The sequence below is a fragment of the Marmota flaviventris genome, chromosome 20, assembly GCF_047511675.1.
Source record: "Marmota flaviventris isolate mMarFla1 chromosome 20, mMarFla1.hap1, whole genome shotgun sequence".
Lineage (NCBI taxonomy): Eukaryota > Metazoa > Chordata > Mammalia > Rodentia > Sciuridae > Marmota > Marmota flaviventris.
The window spans coordinates 6359828-6385687 of NC_092517.1; the positions used below are offsets into that span (position 1 = coordinate 6359828).

Sequence of the window (25860 nt, forward strand, 5' to 3'; positions counted from 1 at the left end):
TTAGTTTATCCCACATTAACTAAAGCGGATGTTTTTCCAATAAAATCAATGTGCTCATAATAGAATCTACATTTCTTTGAACCACTGTATAAAAATATGCCAGCTCTGCAGGAAGGATGAATTAACACTTCGAGCACTCCCTTTGTCTTGTCACTAAAGTGACATGAAACAGAGTCTGAATGGATGCGGCTGGGTTGTACAGTATTTTTGTTGTTGTTTTCAGAGGGAGAAGCCATTAAGGGTTATTTCAGAATTACTGTGTTTATGACACTTGTAAATTGATTGACGGTATTAGCCAAGCATGTGATTGAACAAAAGCTTTTAAATTTTCTTTTTGTTTATCCTTGTTCCTCAGCTTTGAGATGTTGAGTGATTCGGGTCACACTTGAGGCTTATGGAAATGTGCAAGACTCCCTCCCTCCAGCAACCTGATTCCGAATCAGGGCAACAGTTTACCCTGGCCTGGCCATCACACAGAGAGAGCTGTTTCATAGAGGGACAGCTGGGGTCAGAGGGAAGGAAAGGTGACATCCATTCCATCATGAAAGTGTCAAGTGGCTTTACATCAGACTTGCCTGATGCAACTCAGGGACATTTAAGCCCTTCTAGTGGAGAGGAAAAGGAAACTTTAAACTATTCCGAGTTGCAACACCAGCTCAGCCTATCACACAAATCCAGTGAGTGATTTTTCAAACTATTGTTTGGGCACCCGTGTCAAAATAGATCCCTTCCTGCTGCCTGTGGATCTATTGCAAGCTTCCGAGCAGAAAAAAAAATGTTGAATGATTTAGAATGCAAAAGTGAACTCTAGTCCCCGGAATTCATAGCAGCTAAAACAACTTGATGGTGTTCCTTAGCAAAGAGGGATGTCCCTCACATGTAATTTAATTGGTTGACTGCATGCATTTCATGTCTTCTGTAAAAATAGTATATGGGCTATCACTGACATTTCTGCTTTATGTAGTGAATGCTGTAGAAATATGGGTTTTTATTAATATTTTTTTTATTTATATATGACAGCGAAATGCATTACAATCCAAATTCTTAAAATCACTGTTTTAAAAACCCATATTATCCCCTGGAAAAAGTGGATTCTTAAAACAGTAATTTTAAGAATTTCCTTTTTTTTTTGGCCCTCTTTGAATTTGCTTTGTTAAATTTTCTCCTTAGAAATGTGACCAGAACACGTTTGTGAATAATGATCAAGAAAAAAATGGCAAGGTACCTTTTCTAAAGTTGCTTTTTCTCCATTCACCACACTCATCTGATGTGATTCTGTCCTAGGATGAAGTCGAAGCCTCCTCATTTTTAAATTCCAGCTGACAAATTAGAATAATTTGATTTGCTAATGGGAAAATAAAAATATTTGCAATTCATTTTGACCACGAGAGAATCAGGGTGTCAAAGGTTCTCAGTAAACATGACATCATTACTGTGATGTGAATGGGACTTGTGATTATGGGGAGGTGATTATTATTCAGAACACAGTCAGAAAAGCTTTTGGCCTTTGAACTGATTTTAAAATAAGCTTTTCATGTTTGGTTTATTGGGGTGGAATATATGTAGATAATGGTCCTAGTAAGAATTTATTCTTCATTCCTTTTTTATTCTTTTTTGCTCTATTTCATTAGTAGAATTTAAAATAGTCTTCAGTGGAAACAATGCAGAATTATGGAAATATTAAAATATCCCCTAAAATAGAAAAAGAACCTCCATGTATATTGCACAGTTTCCGCTATTACCAATATCACATCAATTCTGTTATCCTGTTCTTTCTATATCACATAACTATTTCTGCATTGCAAACCGTCCCATAACCTCCTCATTTAAAAAAAATAAAAAAGCTACTGTTGCTCCTGAGTCTCTTGTTTCTTTGGGTTGCATTTACCAATCTCAGCCATTCTTGTCTGATATTGAGAAGCTGGTGTTTGCATTTGTGTTCAGCTGTGGGTCACTGGGGGCTGGCTGGTCTAGGATGACTGGGTGTTGGTCAGCACTATAGTGGTGACATGAGGTGTGACAGTCATCTGACCGCAGAGTGGCCCAGGCTCATTCTTATGGTAGCCAAACCGTGTTCCCAGAGACAGAAAGAGAAAAAACTTGCATGGCTTTTTGGGATACAGACTCAGACCTCATTAGACCAAAGCCTGACAGATTCTAGAGGTCAGAAATTGCTTCTTGGGAGGATCTTGTGATAATTGTAATTCTAATAGAAGCTGCACAAATTAACCATCCTTTTTGGATTAGAATACTGTTAGTAGAGACCAGTCCTCTCACCATTAAGAATGAGGTGATCATCACCATCACTGCTCTGTTAGAGTTCTGTGCTCATTATATGCTACCCAATTTAACCCTAATAACTATGTTATGCTGCAGTCACTACCCCAGGCACTAGCAGGGATGGATGAGAGAGGGCAGATTACCTGCCCTGGGCTGCATAATATGTGGTGTCTTGTTCTGACTGAATTTTCAAAATCTTATTCTGTGCACATCATTCTCTTTTATTGGAGGGTCCACTGGTCTCCATAGCTTGGAATCAACAAGAGCTTAGTAAACTCTCTTTCCTTTTCAAAGGCAGAAGATGAATTTAAGTCAAGCAAGTGAATTTGTATGTAGATTTGCCACCATATGGAATTCACTTACAAAAATTAGAGCTTGGTTGATAGAGTGATTGCCCAGCATGCATGAAGCCCAGAAGGGAGAGAGAGAGAGAGAGAGAGAGAGAGAGAGAGAGAGAGAGAGAGAGAGAGAGAGAGAGAAAATTGGAGGGATCTATGTGGCCACTTTGTAATATTGACCATATATAATAGGTTACAGGTTTTTGTTAAAAAAAAATACAGAGCACTTTTTTATCTTTTGTTGCATCAGAAGTAGCCCTATGAGGTATGTCTGTGTTTGTGTAATACTCTTAATTCTTAACCCACCAGGCACCTGGAAAAGCACAGGTGGTCGGGGTGCATTAATTGTATGATATGACACTAGAATCTCTCTTCAGGTTGATGTCAGAGATGATGGTTTTTGTTTCCAGGGAGGAGTTAAAATAGTAGAAAGATTAGATCCAGTTCATCCAGATGCAGGAACATTAATTGATTTGGTTTTGGATCTGAGTTAAAAATTAACGTAAGCTCTCAGATATCAGGTTTGTGAGTCTGGGTCTCCAAAATAGTTTAGTATATTTCACTCTTGTTTGAAGTATCAGCTCCATCCTGAGTTCCCATAATGGATTTTAGCTCTGCAGTCTGGCAGGAGAACTTAACCTCATATTCTTTCAAGAGAGATGAATGGGGATATAATTTTATTGCTGTCTTATTGTTGTAAAACAGGATTACCGAACAATGTGCCCTTTATGCATGGGACAATGAAATTAAGGCTGACTTTTCTTTCCCATCTAAAAGCTATTTGGAGGCTTCTGTCACCACTTAATGGAATCTTGCTTGCAGGGGGTCACACATTAACTTTCAGTAATTTTAATGATATAGCCTATGAGCCTACATTCACCTCAGGTAGATTGAAGCTATTCCCTGCAGGAGATAAGGTCAGAGGTAGAATTAACCATGACCCGTATTCTGGGACCTGATGAAGTCATCAATATTCTTTAGGTCTCTGAATAGGTAGTCTTTGTTTTATTATTATTTTTTTAAAGGCAGGGGTTCAATGTGGCATTTTTCATGGGGCAGAATTTCGTGGGTCAGGACCATGTACTGAATATCATTTGAATTCCAAAGTCAGATCACCACTATTGAACAACTTTTAGCCAAGAGCCAGTGTGTCCTGTGCCAATTATGGACCCTCCAACCCACCAGCTCAAATTAGGAGAGTAACTGAAATTCACCCTCTCTGTTCTCATGTATTTGGTTGTCCTTCTATCAGAGTGAGATGATAGATGAGACATTAATCTGGAAATACGGTCTCCTAATAGCACCGTGGTTTCAAAAGCCTTGCCTCTTGTAAATGGAGGGCAGCTCATTAAACACATAGAGATGCCATTAAAGAGATCACTGTCGAGTATTAATGGAACAGAATATTAAATAATACATTGCAGGTAAGGAGTGATGTGCAATTGTAAATAATGAATTTATATCATAATTATGACACTGTTGCAGAAGAGAGAACAAAAAGAAAAATTTAAAGGAGAAGGCATTAGTTTTCTTTCGACTTTTTTTGTCTTCAAAATAGATGCATGACCTGTTAACTCCCAAATCTGTACCCATGTGTAAAGCTCAGTTTATTTAGTTTGATCAGTGTCTCCTTTTTTACAATAAAATCAACATTTTCTGTGTTTTGTTTGTTTGATTAGAATAACACTTCTTTTAAAAGGGGGTGTCAATTAGCATACTGTAGCACCTACAAGTACTTTAGATTACTGATAAAAGTTCTCATTTTAGGAAATGTTCTGAAACAAGCCAAGTTGATTTTTTCTCTAATTCTCATTTTACCGATGGGGATCATTGGGATCAGAAAGAAATTGAATAATGTTGTTATTCTAGATCATAGTTTGGGGGAGAGTATAATGGAGGGGATTAATCTGACTTATTTTTTCCTTCAATCTAACTTTTCTTAAAGTAAAAATATAAACTGGATTTCTCTCCCTTAAAATTTTCAAAATTATAAAACAGTCACATCGGGTGCTACTTTAAATTTGATCTACTTCTCTTGTATAGGAAAGACATAGGTCATTGATCTTCTAAATTGCAATTTGTGAATTAAACAGTCAAAATACCTGGAATTCAATATAAATTTAGTGACTTCTCTGTGTCTGTCTTCATTCTTTCTTTCTTTCTTAAAAAAAAAAAGCAATTCTAAGGGAATAAAAAGAGTAATTGACTTTTTGGGGTGGGAGGGGAGAAAATTATACATTTGAAAAAGCAATATGATTTGAAGCATATTATCATTGTGTTGTTATTTTTCAAGACTATATAGTAAACAATGTTTATATATCTATTATTGCAATGTTTGGGGAAAAAATGATATATCCTACTATAAAGTAAAGGAAAATTGAAATTTTACCCTTATTCTGTTTCATTGGAAAATTTAATGGGACCAGTCGCGATTGGTGGTAACTTTGAAGTGAATTACACATTCTGCTTACATGGGAAGGTGTTATCTTCTGCTTGAATCAAACCCACCTCTGTAGTTTAGTGAAAATGGCTTATCCTCATTAATTTGTTCTCCCCCCCCCATTCCCTATTCCTTGCTAAAAATATTCACTTCTATTGTGACAACATTGAACACAGCAAAATATTTCACAGAAGGATCCAAGATTTGTCTGTGTGATCCTTAGTGATGACTCTGATAGGGTTTGGTGCTTGTTAGAAAAAAAAAAAAAAAAAAGATTGTAAAAGAGCTCCTTTTGAATCAAACTAAGTGAAATTATCCTCATAGCCATTGACGCTCCGTACACTGTATTAGGGAGCTTTTTAATAAAAATTTCCTTTGACTTGCAAACATGACTCATTGGAAAATTAATGGGACCAGTCCCGATTGGTGGCATACCTGTAATCTCAGCATCTCGGAGGGAGGCTGGGTCAGAAGGATCGCCAAGTTCAAAACCAGTTTTAACCACTTAGTGAGGCCCTACCAACTTAGCAAAAATGAGGTGCTCAAAATAAAAAATAAAATAAAAAGGGCTGAGGATGTGGCTCAGTGGTAAAGCACCCCTGGGTTCAACCCTTGGTATCCAAAAAAAAAGAAAAAAGTTTATGATTTATATTATACTGTATATCAACTGTCATGTATTTTAAATATGAAGAAGAAACACATCACATTTTTTTGTGTGGAATTGTTAGAGAACAGGTTCATTAAAATGGTTTCAAACAGAAATATTTATTTTATTTCTGGGATGTTGACATTGGAGTACATGAACTGAAATATCATTCTCTTTATTTTTAGAGTTTCCAAGTTGTCCACATCTGCCCAGCTATCCAGGAGAAGTAAGAGAGACATTACCATTTTCAGTCTTTCTGGGCTTTCTCCTTCCTGAAGAGCGATGGGGACACTTTTAAGTGGAAGAGGATTCATCACATTTCTGATTCTCCTCCTGTTACAGTCATCAGCAGCAACTGAAATACCACTCTCAGGTACAGCGACAGCTTTCAATTGTATTTGCATTTCAGTTTTTAAGTAGAATATTTGTGGATTGAGAATGTAACTTTTTCATCATATTTCTACATATTTTCCAACAATCTGTCATAAGGATTCATGCATGTTTTTCTTTCTTTCTTCCTTTCTTTGATGGATGACACTAGGCTACTATAATTATTTTGTAGCTCAGGATTTTTGTTTTTTATGCAAACGTGGCCTATAGCAAGAAACATGACTGATGAATAAGGTGATTTTTGCCATTTGTCTAAGATACTCTGCAATAGTACACACAGCTCTTATTTTTTTTATAAGTTTAAGTCAGTTTATTTTAAGGATGATTTTTATTTAGAAATTACTGGCATTCAACAAATTGTAACAAAAAGGAATTGAGTAAATTTTGTATTCTTTCTCAAAATAATTATGTATTTTAGATGAAAACAGTTGAGGAAATAAGAAAACATCATTTTATAACTGAAATAACAAGCTGATACGATCTCCAAGACTAGCATATTATGTAATTATGTAATGTGTATTACATAATTATCCTCATAGCCATTGATGCAAATTTTACCCATCATAGATCAGATTTAACAAATTATAAGTCTTTAACACTTCAAAAATTGTACATCAAGTACGGAATGTAGGTACTTAGAGAATATTTCTTATATTGTAAAAATGCAGGCTATTAAAGATCCTTGAGAGGTTGTTGAGGAATTTTTATGGTACAGTTCAGTGATGATTCCTTCTGTTTCTTCCATATATAATCTGAGAGTTATAAGAGGCATTGGTTGTTTATTAGGATCTTGGCATTGGACATGATCATTATGAATAATCTGAATTCTAGAGAAATAGTCCTAACCTCATAAAATTCACTAAATGTAGAAAAGTGCTAACGTTGAACTGCAACTTTTCCTTTTGAGGTACTCAGACTTTTTATGAATAAAAAAGAAAACAACTCTCTGACTATATACTACAATGTGTTTTTAAACCATTTCTGAGGGTGGTTTTAAATTATCTGATGGAGAGGGGCTTCACCTCACCCAGTACCCTTCCATTTCCCCAGCTGGGAATCCCTTCTCTACTACTTATAATGGTTGGTTAGCTGGCCCCGTGGCACACACCTATAATCCCAGTGGCTCGGGAGGCTGAGGCAGGAGGATCATGAGTTCAAGGACAGCCTCAGCAATTGAGCAAGGCCCTAAGCAACTTAGTGAGACCCTGTTTCTAAATAAAATACAAAACAGGGCTGGGGATGTGGCTCAGCGGTCGAGTGCCCCTGAGTTCTATCCCTGGTATCCCCCCAAACAAACAAATAAATAAAAGTATAACAGATGGTTAAGCCTCTGTTCACAATTCTCATTCCTTAAGGAATTTTACTCCCTGCCATATAGATAAATAGATTTAAAGTGCTGTGTACTTTGAGTGCAAATCTTCCAGCCTTTGTATGAACCATGGAATTTCATTCTGGACTCGCCCACTTGCAGACCTTCTGGCTGAGAGTCTGAAGCACCCTTCAGTAAATTCTTTTCTACAAGCACGTGATGCCAAGGTACCAGCAGCGGAGGTGCCACCTACATTCGTGATCCCTATCCCTTTCTCTAACACCTACCTTTTCCTTGCGTCTTTTCTCCCTTGCTGATCAGGGTTGAAAGATGTGAAATTTGGTATTAATCCACGCACACATTTTTATCCTGGTTGTCTCGGTGACTTATTCATTTTCATGCTGTGATGTCCTTTGACGACGATTGTTATAAAATATTAATGGCTTGTTTTCAGAGCAACTGAATAGTATCTGTTTATTTCAGTCCTCCAGAGCACTCGCGGGTAAATGCGTCTAAGGCAGGTATCCAATTTGAATGTCAACACGTCTGGTGTCTCTATAATTGGCCTAATTATAGAGGAAAGGATTTATAATGTAGAATATATATTCATATAAATACCCAAAGGTTATTAGCTCCATTCCCTGAATAATTAGTTATTGCTGAGCTTTTACAACCTTAGCAAATTTAAGAAAGAATAATGTTATAATAAACAAGTTGTTCTCAAATTATTAGCTGATGTCTTAGGGACTCTCACCATTGTGCTTCTTCTCTGCCCATTTATGACTCTAATAAGATTTAAATAATACAAATCTGCAGTGAGCTCAAGACTTAGAAATAACTGTCAATCAGAAACAAGGTAAATGTCAATGAATACATGGATTTTTTTTTTTAGCATGGCTAAAATGCTTCTGAATATCCAACTGATAACTGAACCTAGTTATTATTCATAAAGTAATAACACTCTCTTATCAGATTTATTAGATAAAAATAAAGAAAATATAATTTGAGGATTGGGAAGGGAATTCAGGTATTATTCTAGGCTGATTGTTGGTGCTTAACATGTGGTTTGGTTTGTGGACCTTGGCAGTCCCAGTGATGCCTTCAGATGGTCGATGAAGTCAACTTGTTTTGAAATGTCCTTCATGTCATTTGCATTCATGATGCAAAAGCAAAGGTGGAAAACTGCTGCTGAGGAACAAGTCGGACCTCAGCTCCAAACCACACTAAATAGTGCTCAAGGTTTTCTTCCTGGCTGAATTCTCATAGTAAAGCACACCCCTCCAAAATACAGAACAGAGCAGCTCTGCTGGACACTGCAATTGCTGAAATTGGGAAGCATTCTTAAAACTTCCCTAACTCTCCATCCTTGACTTCATTGGCTAACTTTGGGATGCACTGGCCATGCAGCAGGTGTGAGATAATTCTGCTGAACCCTAGTGTGAGGACTGTCTCTTTCTTGACTCTGGCAATTGCCTGAGACCTTGAGCCCTTTACTCGTAAAAGCATGACTGACAGATGAATTATGGTTGCTCACATAATTTTCTTCCAAATGAACCCAGGAAGGCTGTCACTTCAAGATAAACAACCGACAGTCTACTGTCAATGATAAAATTGAAGTGTTCAAGCAAAAATTAGAATCCTGGAAAACTTATGTCCTTGACAATGACCTTGAGTTTCCCCCACATTTATGAGTTTTCTGATTGGATCAGTGGTGAGATGAAAAAGAGTGAATTTTTGATCTGCTGGGATGAAATGTGTCTCTGCTGAGAAGAGCTATAGAATTAATACTTTTTTGAAAGGACCACTGTGGGCTGTTCCAAAAATCATGCATAAGTTAAAAATAACAGGTAAATTTGTTTTAAGGCCGCAGAACACAAAAAAAGTTCATTGATAGGTTGCAGATTCTGCATTGCAATAAGCATGTCCTAGTCAGGGAGATGATCCTTCATCAGTCAGAAAGACTCTAAAATGTTCCACACTTCTAAGCTACATATCTGCATAAGGCTGATTTTTCTTCATATCTTTAAATAAATTAACCTCTTGCACCAGGAAGAATGCAGAAGCAGATACAGGATGTAGCTGCCTTCTCTTGAGAAATTGCAGAGATTTGCATTAATGTAAAAAAAATGCCACAGAAACCAATCCACAAAACTACAACTACCTTATATTTGATAAAGGGGCTAAAAGCATGCAATGGAGGAAGGATAGCATCTTCAACAAATGGTGCTGGGAAAACTGGAAATCCATATGCAACAAAATGAAACTGAATCCCTTTCTCTCGCCATGCACAAAAGTGAATTCAAAATGGATCAAGGAGCTTGATATCAAATCAGAGACACGCCGTCTGATAGAAGAAAAAGTTGGCTACGATCTACATACTGTGGGGTCGGGCTCCAAATTCCTCAATAGGACACCCATAGCACAAAAGTTAATAACTAGAATCAACAAATGGGACTTACTCAAACTAAAAAGTTTTTTCTCAGCAAAAGATACAATAAGAGAGGTAAATAGAGAGCCTACATCCTGGGAACAAATCTTTACTCCTCACACTTCAGATAGAGCCCTAATATCCAGAGTATACAAAGAACTCAAAAAATTAGACAATAAGAGAACAAACAACCCAATCAACAAATGGGCCAAGGACCTGAACAGACACTTCTCAGAGGAGGACATACAATCAATCAACAAGTACATGAAAAAATGCTCACCATCTCTAGCAGTCAGAGAAATGCAAATCAAAACCACCCTAAGATACCATCTCACTCCAGTTAGATTGGCAGCCATTATGAAGTCAAACAACAACAAGTGCTGGCGAGGATGTGGGGAAAAGGGTACACTTGTACATTGCTGGTGGGACTGCAAATTGGTGCAGCCAATTTGGAAAGCAGTATGGAGATTTCTTGGAAAGCTGGGAATGGAGCCACCATTTGACCCAGCTATTCCCCTTCTAGGTCTATTCCCTAAAGACCTAAAAAGAGCATGCTACAGGGACACTGCTACATCGATGTTCATAGCAGCACAATTCACAATAGCTAGACTGTGGAACCAACCTAGATGCCCTTCAATGGATGAATGGATAAAAAAAATGTGGCATTTATACACAATGGAGTATTACTCTGCATTAAAAAATGACAAAATCATAGAATTTACAGGGAAATGGATGGCATTAGAGCAGATTATGCTAAGTGAAGCTAGCCAATCCCTAAAAAACAAATGCCAAATGTCTTCTTTGATATAAGGAGAGTAACTAAGAACAGAGTAGGGTCGAAGAGCATGAGAAGAAGATTAACATTAAACAGGGATGAGAGGTGGGAGGGAAAGGGAGAGAGAAGGGAAAATGCATGGAAATGGAAGGAGACCCTCAGAGTTATACAAAAGTACATACAAGAGGAAGTGAGGGGAAGGGGAAAAATAATATAAGGGGGACAAACGAATGTCAGTAGAGGGGGCAGAGAGAGAAGAGGGGAGGGGAGGGGAGGGGAGGGGGGATAGTAGAGGATAGGAAAGGCAGCAGAATACAACAGACACTAGTATGGCAATATGTAAATCAATGGATATGTAACTGATGTGATTCTGCAATCTGTATATGGGGTAAAAATGGGAGCTCATAACCCACTTGAATCAAATTGTGAAATATGATATATCAAGAACTATGTAATGTTTTGAACAGCCAACAATAAAAAATTAAAAAAAAAATGCTACTCTCCACATGATAGCGTTATTCACAAAATGTTACTTATTTTAAAATGGATCGAATTATGTGACATGAATTAACATTTTAAATGATTTTCTGTTTTAATTCCACGTTGTAAATATGAGCTATATAACCTGCATGAAAAGAAGTGTTTCGGGCCCGACTTATAATTTTTAAGAGGTTAAATGAGTTTGAGACTAAAATTCTTGAAAACTACTCATTTAGGCTGCATCCTAAATATATGATTGTGAGAACAGAGAGTGAGTGATTTAGGGCCTGGTCAACATACCAGGTTTCAGGGTCCTATTTGATTTGTCCCTGTACTGGGGAATACTAGTCATCTATTTGGGCTCATTGCCTGAGGGCAGATTGCATTTCTCAAAATATATTTGCCAACGATGGTTCCTGGTTCGAAACCTATTGCATTTCCTTATGAATTCAACCTGATGGCTTTATTGCAAGTTTTAAGGACTTTACTAAAAAAGGAGCAGCTCAATTGGAAAAAAAAAATGCAGTAAATCTGTGCTTGCATTTTTATCTGTTTCATATTCCAAAATTTGATCCAAATCTGTATCTGTAATGCATTTTATTTATTCATCTATCCCCTTGTTATTTTAGTTCATTATTTCATAGTCACGACAGTTGAGTTGCTTAATGAAGGGAAAGGCAAAATCACCTCCTGCTTTTAAATTTTTTTATTTGCTTTGAGGCTTATTTAACTTGCCAATCACTAGCTGTGTGAGAGGATGAAGGGACACATTGAGCACCAAGTATGTGTCAACTGCAGCCCCCGACAGATTATGAACTATCTGTTATTTTTTTGTATCAGTGGATATATGTCGGTTAAATTTTACAAGGGGAAACAGAAGTAACTGAAAAGATAAAAGAAAAAAAATTTTAACATGGAAAATGACGAACACTAAATCAATCCATGGGAAAACTTATTTTTAACAAAACCAATTCGCAGAAATCATAAGATAAAGAGAATGAGCGGGGTACATTTTCCTTTGTTACGAACAGTAAAGGATTTTTTGGAATCTTTTTTCCACGTGAGAGTTTAATGGTGGTAACAATGTGGAATCCACCGGTAATCATGAGTTGCTTGTGGGGACTGTCCCTGGGTAGAATGTTAGCATCTATGTAGCATCATTGTCATTTAAGGTACATTCCTAGGAATTTATCACCAGGCAGTAATTCAATAGGAAAATCGTATCTGCTCTTGGATAGCTATTCAAATACATGTTACCTGGAAAGAAAAGAAATAGAAAAAAAAAAAAAAAAAAACCTCTTATGTTCAATAATAGAATTGTCAAGTAACTAAGTAACTCAGCCTATCAATGGGAAACACCAACAGAAAAGCAGTGAATTCATTTTAATATCTAGATAGAAGCATGGAGAGCTCTAAGCAGAACTTCCCAAAGGACCGAATGAAGTAAAATATGTACTCATGTCAACAAGGACTGGATGCCAATCATTTTTGCAACAGATGTTTTTAAGACCGTGATAAGATAGTTTTTCTTTTGCTTTAAAAATCATGACGTTTTTCTGGAGTTCAGTAAAATGAACATGTGTGGCACCTCAAAATGACAACCAGGAAGGACATTCCTTAACAGAGAATACAGTTGTCCAGAGGAAGTCCCACTTGGTCTATGAATTGCACTTCCTTGTCAGCCCACAGAGAAAGCACAGTGGAAGGGTTTCTGCTACAACTCAGTAATTGTTGCCCACCTTCTGAAGACTTGTTCTCTAATTCAGTTCAACAGGTTCCAACCATCACTAAGCAGTCCACAGTGCAAGTTGCCTTTCCTTTCGATGAATATTTTCAAATTGAGTGTGAAGCCAAAGGAAATCCGCCACCCGAGTGAGTATCCCTTCAAACCACATAATCATGAAGCGCACACCGTCCTTCATGCTAATTTTTAATCTGACCACCGTGAACTTGTTGCATTATGAATGTAGAATGGAAGCTTAGGGTTTCCAAGTGTATGATACAAAGTCTATGAAAATAAAGTCTCCTTATTTTACACATTACCTAAGTGATATAAAAAAGTTACATCACAGCTGGGCAGGGTGGTGCACACCAGTCATCCCAGCAGCTCAGGAGGCTGAGGCAGGAGGATCGTGAGTTCAAAGCCAGCCTCAGCAACAGTGAGGTGCTAAGCAACTCAGTGAGACCCTGTCTCAAAGTAAAAAAAAATAAAAAGGGCTGAGGATGGGGCTCAGTTGTTCAGCACCCCTGGGTTCAAACCCCAGTACCAAACAAACAAACAAACAAACAAAAAACCTTACATCACTGTCCACAGAACTGTGACTCTCTTATAATGGAGAAGGAATTTAACTGTGTGTGTGTACACGTGTGTGTGTGTGTGTGTGTGTGTGTGTGTAGACCCAATGCTGCCACATTTATTAAAAACATAAAAAATTTATTTTCCTGTTTGTCTGTTGGTTTTATCTTAAAGGAATTAGGTTAAAGAAAATATTTGGGCTAGTACCAAAAAATATGTATGTAGGGTATTTTTCATTGTATTAAACATGGAAATGGTGAAATAAGTAAAATAGTAACCATTTGACAGAAGACAGTAGAGTAATAAAATATGTGTTTAGTACCTTTATAAAATGAACACAATTCAATTGGCAAAGTTATGTATTTAGCATGGTCTCAAATACATGACTAACTAATAGAATTGGCGTGTGTGTTTTTGATGTTGAATGAGCTCTTTGCACAAACACTTGCACATGTACACACACACACAATTACATTGTACATTTATATTTATTGTAGTCTTTAAACTATAAATAATGATACTGCATTACATTTCTAATTGTAAAAAAGAAATTTAAATAACAGGAACAGAACAAAACCAGTCTTTGGTTTTATTGTCTTCATTGAGACTGCATTTGTACAGTTTTTAAGATCTCTCAGATTCTTCTGAGACCCTTGTTTATATTATATTGTATTCTACTGTATTATGTTTTTACCATAAAATGTCTTGGTTTTGTCGCTTTGTGTATTTGTGTGTAAATATCTTTAAAAATTAAGAACCCTTAGGATTTTTAGGAACATGAAGTTGATTTTTCTCTTGTAGGTTTTCGTGGACTAAGGATGACAAGCCTTTCAATCTTTCGGACCCTCGGATAATTGTGTCTAACAATTCGGGAACATTCAAGATCCCAAATGAGGGACACATATCTCACTTTCAAGGGAAATACCGCTGTTTTGCTTCTAATAAACTAGGAGTGGCTATGTCGGAAGAAATAGAATTTATAGTTCCGGGTAAGTGTTCCATTCATCGTCAATCGTTTTAGTTAAGTATTAGAGAAGTGTTGCATCCGGCTGTCATTGAATAAAGCAATATTGATTTAGGCCATTTATATATGCCTTATCATTCATGGGAAGGGGAAAATCTCTTCCAGGTCTTGATAACTTAAGATCGGATGACTTTGGAAAGCAACATAATTTGCTGTTTCTATAACCTTAGATCTGACAAGAGAGAAAATAATACTCACCGTGTTTCCTAGGATCAGGATTAAGTTTTACATATTATTAGATCAGCTAAACTAATCTGCAGTGATGGAAAATTCCAAAGCTTCAGTGTCAACACACATTAATTTCTTGATAAGTCAGTAGCTATGGGTTGGGCAATGCTTAGGGGCCAGGATGTCCCTGCAGCTCTCTGGGTGATCCACGTGGATGGAGATACCATCATCCTTGGGTTGCATCTTAGGAAACTTTCTACCTTGGTGCATGAATCTGGGGGAGTGCACTTAAACAGTTATGTACTGGATCCTAAATGCTTCAACAAGAAGCTACCAGACACCTGTCTCATTTTTTTTGGGTGAAGCAAAACAACTTACGTGGTCCCAGTAAATGGATAGAGCTAGAGACTGTCATGCTAGGTGACATCAATCAATTGTCGAATGTTTTCGCTGATGTGTAGAAGCTAAACCAGAATAAAGGGGTGGAAAGGGGAAGAAGAGGAGTTCAGTAGATTAGACAAAGGGGAATGAAAGGAAGGGAGGGGGGATTGGAATAGGAAAGACAGTAAAATAAATCATATTAATGATTTTCCTGCATACACATATGAAAACACCTAAGTTAAACCCACCATGGTGCCCACCCACCAGAATGGGGTCCTAATTAGAATAAGATATATTCCTTACTTGTATAATTTTATCAAAATAGATTTTGCTGTTATGTATAATATATAACTAAGAAGAAACAATAAAAAGTAAAAAATAAATAATGAGTTGGTGGCATGTTACATGTTATGCTATGGTTTAGATGTGAGGTGTCCCCCAAGAGCTCACGTTGAGACAATGTAAGAAGGTTCAGAAGAAAAATCACTGGGTTATTAAAAGTCTTAACCCAATCAGTGAATTAATCCCCTGATAGAGATTAACTGAGTGGTAACTGAATTGGTAGGGTATGGCTGGAGGTAGAATTGGGGTATGGCTTTGGTATATATTTGTATCTGATGCATGGAGTCTGTCTCTGCCTCCTGGTCACCTGGATGTGAGCTGCTTCCCTCTGCCACCCTCACCTCCCATAATTTTCACCCCCACCTTGAGCCCCAAGGAATGGGGCTGGCCTTCTATGGACTAAGACCTCTGAAACTGTGAGCCCTTAAATAAACTTTTCCTCCCCTAAAATTGTTCTGGTCAGGTCCTTTAGTCACAGCAATGAAAAATCTGACTTAAACCCATGGTCCCCCTTAAATAATGTGGATACCCATTAGCAGGGGAGACCGAGCCATCTCTAACAAATATGGCAAACTGTGAATCACTTTGTCATTGAGGGTATTATTTATATGCAGAATAGAAAAAAAAATATAAGAAGCAAATCTAAGTATATCACAAATTGAAGATGTAAGTAGATAGAATAATTGCTCCAAGTGAAGGAGAATCTATAAAGTGTAGTACAGCAATTCTAAACCATAAGCATACAAAATTATTAAATTGAAAAGAGATGGAAAAGCTGTTCTGAATAAATGTTTTCCAAATGGAAGCAGGTATTCATCATATCAGTCCAAATAAATTTTATTTTAAACAGACCTTTTCTGGAAGTTAATTCACTAGGATATATGATACTGAAATGTATACATCAAAAGTAGACCTGAAAGGAGAAATAGGCAAATCTGTTATACTAGTGAGAGATATTAAATATATCTCTTTCATTATTTTGTAACTCAATCAGAGAAAAACATTAGTAATCCCATAAAAATTTAAACAACCCAGTTATAAGCTCGAGCTAATTAACATGTATAGAATATTGTATCTAAAACTCTGAAATGCATTTTTTTCCATGGGTAAGGGAAGAAAAATTATATTTGATAACATTGAACTATGAAAGAAATGCAATCAAAATATAATTAAGTTACAATCACTATAAATGGAATCTAAAGACAACTTACATATTTGAAAACTCATTAACATTTTTCTAACTAATCATAGGTTCAATAAGTGTTTTAGTCAGATTTTTTTTTTTTTGCGACTGTGATCAAAAGACCTGATAAGAACAACTTAGAGAAGGAAAAGTGTATTTGGGTCTCATAGTTTCAGAGGTCTCATTCCCATGGATGGCTGAATCCATCGCTCTGGCCCGGAGGTGAGGCAAAACATCATGGTGGAAGATATAAGTAGATAGAATAAATGCTCCAACTTAAGGAGAATCTATAAAGTGTAGTGTAGTATAGCAATTCTAAACCATAAGCATACAAAATTATTAAATCGAAGGTGGAGTCTCTCTCCTGGCAGAGAGAGCTGCACTCACCAGAGACAAAATATAAACCCCAAAGGCCTGCCCTCCACCCACACCCTACCAGACCATAGTCACCACCTAGTTAATCCACGTCAGTGGACTAATGCATTGATTAGGCTCAGGGTCTCATACATAAACCAATCGTCTCACCTCTGAACTTTCTTGCACTGTCTCATGTATAAGCTTTTGGGCAACACCTCATATCTAAAACCATAGCAGTACGGGGAAAGAGAGAATACTGTCAAGTGAGGATAGTGAAAATTCCATGCAACAAAACATGTTCGATGAAGTTAATAGCATTATGTACAGGAATATTTATCATCTTTAAAATGTAGGAAAAGGAGAAGGGATAAAATTCAATGATGTAAGCTTCTTAGGTAACATAATTTTGGGGTGAAATTGACTGATCTGACTTAAGACAATAAAATAAAGTGAAGGGAGACATACTGTGCATCCAGAAAATAAATTCAACTGAGCGATGTATATAACCATTATGATGAAAAATATACATCTTCATTTACTTTGGTGCCTGGAAGGATTTTAGTTGTATTTCTTTCCTTCTTCACATTATTTACCTTTATTTTATGGATCACCTTTTTATGTACTCAAAATTTCTAAGTACATAGCATAGTGATCCATCTGAAATAGATGTTCTGGATTATTGAGGTATTATAACCATAGTAATTGACACAGCATGTACATGGGCTTTGGAAATTGGCTTTAGAAGTTTAAATTTGCAATGATGTTTAATAGGAAATGCCCATGAACTCTAGATCAGGAAGTATTGCCTTGAAATTTGTGGCTGAGAATCCCGAGACTCTATTATATAGAGAGTCAGCTATACCTGTACTGAACTTGTATAGACTTTTTCCCTGTTACTATTCCCTAAACATGCAGCATAACAACTATTTCTATAACATTTACATTATGTTAGATGTTATATATAATCTAGATATGATTTAAAGTATGTGGGGTGATGCAGGCAGATTATGTGCAAATATTATGTCATTACGTATAAGGGATTTGAGCATCACAGATTTTGCTATCCAAAGTAAATCCCACATTTCTACCTGAGGGAAACTCTGTATATGTAGCTACCTGAAATAAATTAAGATTAGAAATTTGAGAGACAGAAGAAGAGAGAAAAAGATTAAGCATCTGTTTTAGAAGACAAGAAGACATCAGGGTGATACCTAACCTGAATTCTAGTGGTTGCTATGGAGACACAAAAGAAAAGGCAGTCACCAGACCTATTGCAGAGAAAGAAGTGGCATGATTGAGTGTGAGATTCTACAATTAAAAGATTTTTAAAAATGTTTTCTCTCATTAGCTAAGTAGACTAAGTGCACAGACGAACAAAGGATCCACGGTAATTCTGGGCCAGAATATGACAGTATTATAGTTAAGAGATGGAGAGTTGAATCTAAACTACACTGTGGGTAATTGCTGTCTCTCTTTCTGCTGCTCTAGTAAAGATCAAAATAAATTGGGTTTCTTATGCATCATTTCCAGCCTTTCCTGAAATTATTTTATCATTGGACAGCTTTCCGTAATCATCTATATGTTGAATAGGACTATCACTCCAGTCCTTAGGAGTTTATCAATCTGAGACCATTTAAAACTTCCGACACAACCTCTAACAATGGATTTTCCTCTTAAGCTTTAGAGAATCGATTCTTCTTTTATATTAATAGGAGCTTTGCCATTTCAGTTGTTGTTCGCTATAAATGCAGACTTTTATACGCATGGTTTAGTTCTTTCTATTTTCAACAATATTTCCGTTTAGTTTCCTACGGAAAGAGTGAAGGAAAAAAAAATAAAGCCCAACAAGCAGAATGTACCATTTACACATACTTGAGAAATCATTGAACTAAATTGGTTTTCTAAGATGCAGCATAGGGATTTAGTCGGTGAACTAGTCAACAAGCCTTCATTAAGCTCTTCTCATATGCCATCCATTTTCCTAGGTGTAATACAGTCAGCTTTCTATCCTTATTAAAAAAATAATAACTTATGAAGTGAAAAAAAAGTATTTGGGCCCATGGTTTTGGAGGTTCCATTTCCATGGTGGTCTGACGTCATAGCTTTGGGCCTGTATTGAGGCAGACATCATGGAGGGAGTGTGAGAGAGTCCAAAACCTGCTTACATGATGAGCTGGGGCAAAGAGAAAGAGGAAGAGGCCAAGGATCTGTTATCTCCTAGAAGGACACGCCCCCGATAACCTAAGGACCTCTCACTAAACCCCGCCCCTCAAAGTCTTGCCACCTCCCAACAGCGCCACCTTGTGGACCAAGCTTCTAACGCATAGGCCTAGTGGTAGGTAATAATATAGGACTTAATGTGGGTGTGGTAGTGTGTGTGTATGTGGGAAATAGAAACTTTTTTTTTTTGCCTTCATTATAAACTATCCATAGAGTTTAATATAATTATATAAATAATGGTACTTATTATAGTGCCCTTTAGGAGTCAGATCAGGTCTCTCCATGTAACATTCTAACCTATCCCAACTTCTACTGATTTTTCTGTTCTCTGATTTTTAAAATCCTTTTTAGTTATATGCAATGCCAGGATACACCCTGACGTAATCACAAAATCATGGATCACAGCCCACTCTAATTCAATCCCCAGTACCCTCCCTCCACTCCACTGATCCCTCTTCAATCCACTTACAATTCACTTTTGCTTTGTTAATTAGTGTCCTCTGGATACACCCAATACTGGTACCCACCATCCACATCCACGCACACACACGCAAAAACTCACTTGAGTTTCATTCCACTGATCTTTCCTCTATTTTGATGAAATTCCATCTCACTCTTTTTTCTTTCTCTCTCCTATTTTTTTTTATTTTCTATAATTCTTACCTCTCCTTCTATTTTGGATTAGTTTCTTTGTATCAGAGAAAATATTGTACCTTTGATTTTTTGGGACTGGTTCATTTCACTTAGTATAATATTATCCACTTCCATTCATTTACTGGCAAATGCCATAATGCCATTCTTCTTTATGACTGAGTGATACTCCATATCTTTATCCATTCATCTGTGGAAGGGCATCTGGGCTGGTTCCATAGCGTGGCCATTGTGAATTGTGCTACTATAAACATTGATGTGGCTATGTCACTGTCCTGTGCTGATTTGAAATCTTTTGGATACATGCTGAGAAGTGAGATTGCTGGGTCATGTGGTGGTTCCATTCCTGGTTTTTTGAGGAATCTCCATACTACGTTCCATGGCAGTTGCACTAATTTGTAGTCCCACCCACAACATATGAGTGTGCCTTTTCCCCCACATTCTTGCCAACATTTATTATTACTTGAATTTTTCATACTTGCCCTTCTGGCTGGAGTGAGATGAAATTTCAATGCAGTTTTGATTTGCATTTCTCTAATTGCTAGAGATGTTGGACATTTTTCCATATATTGATTGCCCATTACTATTTCTTCTTTTGAGAAATTCCTTTTGAGGAATTTCTTATTTTGAGAAATGTCTGTACTTTTTTTTTTTTTTTTGAGTTCTTTGTATATTCTGGATATTAATTCCCATCTGAGAAGCAGGTGGCAAAGATCTTCCATTCTGTAGGCTCTTTCTTTACACTTCTGTTTCCTTTGCTATGCAGAAGCTTTGTAGTTTGACGCCATCAGATTTTTTTTTGGTGGGGGGTTACTGGGGATTGAACTCAGGGGCCCCCAATCACTGAGCCACATCCCCAGCCCATATATATATAAAATTTAGAGACAGGGTCTCACTGAGTTGTTTAGCACCTCACTTTTGCTGAGGCTGGCTTTGAACTCACGATCCTCCTGTCTCAGCCTCCTGAGCCACTGAAATACAGGCATGTGCCACCGTCCCACGCACCATCACAGTTTCTTGATGTTTGATTTTATTTCTTGTGCTTTAGGAGTCTTGTTCAAGAAGTGCTGACACGTCGGAGGGTTGAGCCTACATTTTCTTCTTGCAGTTGTGGGATTTCTCATCTAATTCCTAGATCTTTGGTCTGCTTTGGCCTTTGTGCAGGGTGAGAGATGGGGTTACATTTCATTCTTCTGTGTATGGATTTCCAGTTTTCCCAGCACCATTTGTTAAAAGGGCCATCTTTTCCGCACCGTATGTTTCAGGCTATCTTGGCCACGTCATGGTTTTAACTGTATTAAATGCACAGGGAGGGACTTTTTTAGTAAAAAAAATATATTTAGTGCAACATCATTGTGATTTTTGTATTTAAACAATTCCAACATCCCCTTCAAACTTCTCTCTGCTCATTTGCACGTAATCTCTTTTCCCACCTGTCAGCCATTGCTACTGACCCATCAAATTTTTGCTTCTCTAAATTTAATTTTCTGGACATTTTATGCAAAAGGAATCATAGGCAGTTTTTTTTTTTTCCACGTGGTTTCTTTCTCGTAGTGTTTTTTTTTTTTTTCTTCTGCAGTTCATGTGTGCTGTGGCATATCTCAGTACTTGCTCCTTTCTGTTCCTGAGTAATGATCGATCATATGGATGAACCTCATTGTTTTTTTTTCCTTCTATTCATATGTTGGTGACTACTTAGATTATTTCCACTTCCTTGGCTATTATAAATGGCGCTGTTGTAAAGTCTCTGGTGTCTTTAAAGCATTTAGTGGTGTCCTTGTTGGAGATTGTCGTACAAATTAATTAGAATCCTTAAAAGTAAGAAAGATGGTGGGCTATCATATCCTCCCTCCTTTCATTGCTTTGGAAATGCTGCATGAATGCATATTGTTAGTGATTGATTTATCCTGCAGAGGCTGACGAAGAAAAGAAAGAATAAAAGTAATCACTCAGTGTCCACATGCTATGGAAATAATCTAAGAAATGGTGGACTCAGAGATGAAATCATCAATATAATGTTTTAATAAAACCCAATTAGAATGACTAATGTGCCCGCTCCCTACATTTGCATATCTTCCTCAAATTCCTCAGGACAATTTACCTTAAGACCAAACCTGGGCTTCTTACCATTCTGATTTGGGAGGGGTAGGAGAAGAAAAAAACCACGAGTCTGTTACTATGTGCAAACCCACCAAAGACGATCGGTTTGCTCAGTTGAGAGGACAACTTTGAATTTTCAGGGTTTAACTATGGCTGAGGGTTTTGCACTCATTCATCAGGGTTCCTGAATGATGGGCGTGAAGCGGGCTGCATTGGAGTTCCTTCTTCGGCGGGGATTCATTAGAAGCTCATGGGCTGAAAGGAAGACTGCAGTCCTAAGTGGATTAATGGGGTACTCTACAGGAAATGGGAATCAATTAAATCTCCTTACAGATGGAAGCTGAGGGTGGGGGGACTTCAGCCCGCAAGCTCGGTAGCCTGCATTCATGATAATGACGGCGGGCTAGAAGCCATGTGCCAAGCACATTGAAGCAAAATCTACAGCACTCAAAAGCTCACCAGGCCAGTTCTGTAAACAGAAAGACAAGTCAAAATAGATAGAGCTCTTTGGCAAAGAAAGATTAGCCCAGGGATGGGTAGGGGGAAATCATTCAATAAATAAATCATAGGCTGTGCATGGAATATGCAATCTCCACTCCCCTCTCCACTTCCTCTTTCAACTATCTGTATAAAATCACCAAAGTTGTTAAAATACAGGCTTACAAGGAGCATCCAGGGCAGCAGCCGAGAAGAGCCCTCCAGTCCTTTGCTGGTCTCATCTCTAGCCACGTGGCTGTGTGTATCCTGCAAAGGTGCAATATCTGAATAGTTATCATGTATATTGAGTGCTTTTGAAATGCCAGGGATTATTTCAGTTGGTTCATATGAAATATGATATTTAAACTTTGACACAAATCAAGTGAGTTAGGCGTCACTGTGTTTTGCATTTTACATGTGTTTTGCATTTTACAAATGAGGATCCTGAAGCATATTACCTAAGAAAATTCAAGGACCAAGGTAGCGGTTAACCCAAAGATACTGACTTCAGAGTTCATAGGTGTGACTTGATGCCTTATGGTGTTATACACCATCTACTCTGATGGTTCAGGTTACATATGCTCTAATTATGCAGAAGATGTGCTTCCTTGAAAATAGCTTGGGGCAGGTGTGGTGGCCCACACCTTTAATCCCAGTGGCTCAGGAGACTGGGGCAGAAGGATCACAAGTTCAAAGCCAGCCTCAGCAATTCAGCGAGGCCCTAAGCAACTTAGCAAGGCCCTGCCTCAAAACAACAACAACAACAAATATATATATATATATATATATATATATATATATATATATATATATATATATATATATATTTTTTTTTTTTTTTTTTTTTTTTTTTTTTGAGATGTGGCTCAGTGATTGAAAAAGCAGCTTGGTAGTAGAATAGCAGAATCATATAGCAGGGAAACCTTTAACTTTATTTCTTTAAGGCCCAAGAAAATCTGCAGTGTTCCATAACTTGGTAGTGGTGAAGTCACCAATTCCTTTTACCTCCAAGTGACACAGGTGTGAATTCTACTGAAACTCCCTGAAAGGTAAAGTTATTAGTGAGATGGTACAGGGGCACTGCTTAGGCTAGAAACCACGTTATCCTGTGGCATATCTTCTAGATATAACATTTTTGTCAAAGCCTTCTCTATTTTCATACAAAGAGGTTATTTTTTTTTTTTTCTGTATGTTGGATTGAAAGAATCAAGATGATGAGTTTTCAGAGCTCACTGGCAGCACCTGAAGTTTTAGAACTCAACTCCCACAGAGTTCATATTCACAGGTGTGCTGGGCTTGAAGGAGACCAAGGGGAAGTTATGAAGAAGCCCAACAGGAACATATTTAAGTGTCACTTACATTCTTGGGGTGGTTCCTAGAAATTTCTTCACTGTACTTCATACTCAGCCTCTTTGAGAACATTGGGGAGACAGAAGTTGCAATGTGCCTGATTAGCTGATTTGATGTTATTTGGAAAGGAAACATCTGGTCGTGGTTGATGGGATTTGTGGACATTCTGTAAGTCCTGCTTAGGTAGATACTGATGTATAGTAGATTCTGATCCCTGTTCAGAGAAGGCGTTCATGGTTATGTCCAGTGGGCAGAGGGGTTGGAGGGGAAGGGAGAGGGCATGAGGTTATAAATGATGGTGGAATGTGATGATCATTATTATCCAAAGTACATGTATAAACACACAAATTGGTGTGAATATACTTTGTATACAACCAGAGATATAAAAACAACTATGCTCTGTATGTGTAATAAGAATTGTAATGCATATATACATAAATTTTAAAAACCCCCAAAACATGATTTTTTATGTTCGCGGAGTTCCCCTTGGAAATATATTGGCAACCCAGAAGAGTGTAGTTGCATCACACGCACAAAAATTGTTGTTTTACAATTTACTTTTTAAAGTCTCATCTGTCCACACTCAATAATGCTAATTAATGCATATCATAAGAAAAGCACAATTAGTTAGTGGCTTGACTTTTTTTTTCTTGGTACCAGGATTGAACCCAGGAGTAGTTAACCACTGAGCCACATCCCCAGTCCTTTTTTTTATTATATTTTATTTAGAGACGGGGTCTCACTAAGTTGCGTAGGGCTTCCCTAAGTTGCTGAGCCTGGCTTTGAACTTGCAATCCTCCTGCCTCAGCTTCCTGAGCTGCTAGGTTTACAGGTGTGCGCCCGGCTATTTGACTTGTTATTATATAGAGTCATGTCTTCCTTTGAATTGAGGTCGACTCTGTGCTCACTCTTGCATTATGTTAATTAAATCTAATATTTATCCGTGAATATTAAACTTTTTGCATTTTTGAGTACAGGAGCAGACTATCTAGTTTCAGAGTCAAATAAGACCTAAAACATCCTGAAAAATTAATTTCCTTTACCATGTTCCTTCTGAAACTTTAATTAATAAATATATAAATATTCTTTCCTTTTTTCCTGATACTAATTTCGTCTTTAGTTAAAAGCTGTCTCAAAGATTTATGGCCTGTGTAAAAGGGTTTGGTAGATGTATAAATTTTCTCTCCTTTCCTTTTTCATTATTGATGCTTTAGAAGCCAGTTGGGTTACATATTTACAGTTTCATAACTAGAATTTTATAATCTACATTTAATTAATGAGGGTGTGTTTGAGCTTCCCTAGTTGCACTCTCTGAATCATTAAATTTCCTTGAATGCTCTGAGAAATCAGTTCTCCAATTAGGTATTGATGCACCTTATTAATTATCTACTTTACTGTAGATATCATCCAGCGACCTGTGTATTTACATTAAGCCTTGTAAAGTTGGCTTATTATGGAGGATTATTATGGTCCTTCCATTTTCTGATCTACTTTGCCTCGCCTCTTTTGCTCTTGGTAACTGAGTTTAAACAGATTAAACAGTTGCCTAATGGGGAAGTGTGGGTCTTTTGAACTTTGGTTATAGTAAGTAACACTAAACAGGTGACTTGCATTTGAAGCCCTGGGCACCTGACAGTTTTGTATTAGTTGCTACATCTTATTTGCCTAAGATTTTCTTCCTCCAGAATGACTTGAATAACATTAGCCTTCAATGGAAACCAATGCTTGACCCAAGAGCTGCCAATGATATTTTCTACCTAGGATCTTAACAGAGTGAGTTTACTGAATGTACTTTGAGTGGGAATTTTGTGCTACTTCTCCCAGAAGCATGATTCACAGCCGCTCGTCATTTCAAATATGTTTCCAAGAGACATCTGCTCGGATGATTTGATCAAGAGGGAATCCATCTACTGAAGCACTGTGGCACGGCTGAATTAGAAAGAGAACTAAAGCATGCTTTTCCCAAATTGCAGAGACATTGCAGTAACCCCACAGTAACCTCCTGCAATGCTAAGCTTTGAAAGGCCCCTGAATTTAGACAAAAAGCAATTTATTGTAAACAGCCGGTGCACCCATAAGAGAAATGTCAGCAAATACCCTCAACTACTCAAGAGTTGGGGTTGAGTTTGAAAGAATGCATGACAATGTACAGGAAATGCACAAAGCTTCTCAAAAGAGACTGCAATAATAAGAAGGGCTTTGGATTTCCAAGAAAAAGGACAATT

General features: G+C 37.3%; 1 protein-coding gene across 1 annotated transcript in view; it reads left to right on the forward strand.

Annotated features, from left to right (window-relative positions):
* Window positions 1–25860, forward strand: part of Chl1 (cell adhesion molecule L1 like) — a 192819-nt gene that overhangs the window by 104962 nt on the left and 61997 nt on the right. The window contains exons 3-5 of the mRNA XM_027931903.2: window positions 5890–6077; window positions 12853–12958; window positions 14184–14371. Of these exons, the coding sequence (XP_027787704.2) occupies window positions 5987–6077; window positions 12853–12958; window positions 14184–14371 (385 nt within the window). The 5' untranslated portion in view covers window positions 5890–5986. The remainder of the gene's footprint in view (window positions 1–5889; window positions 6078–12852; window positions 12959–14183; window positions 14372–25860) is intronic.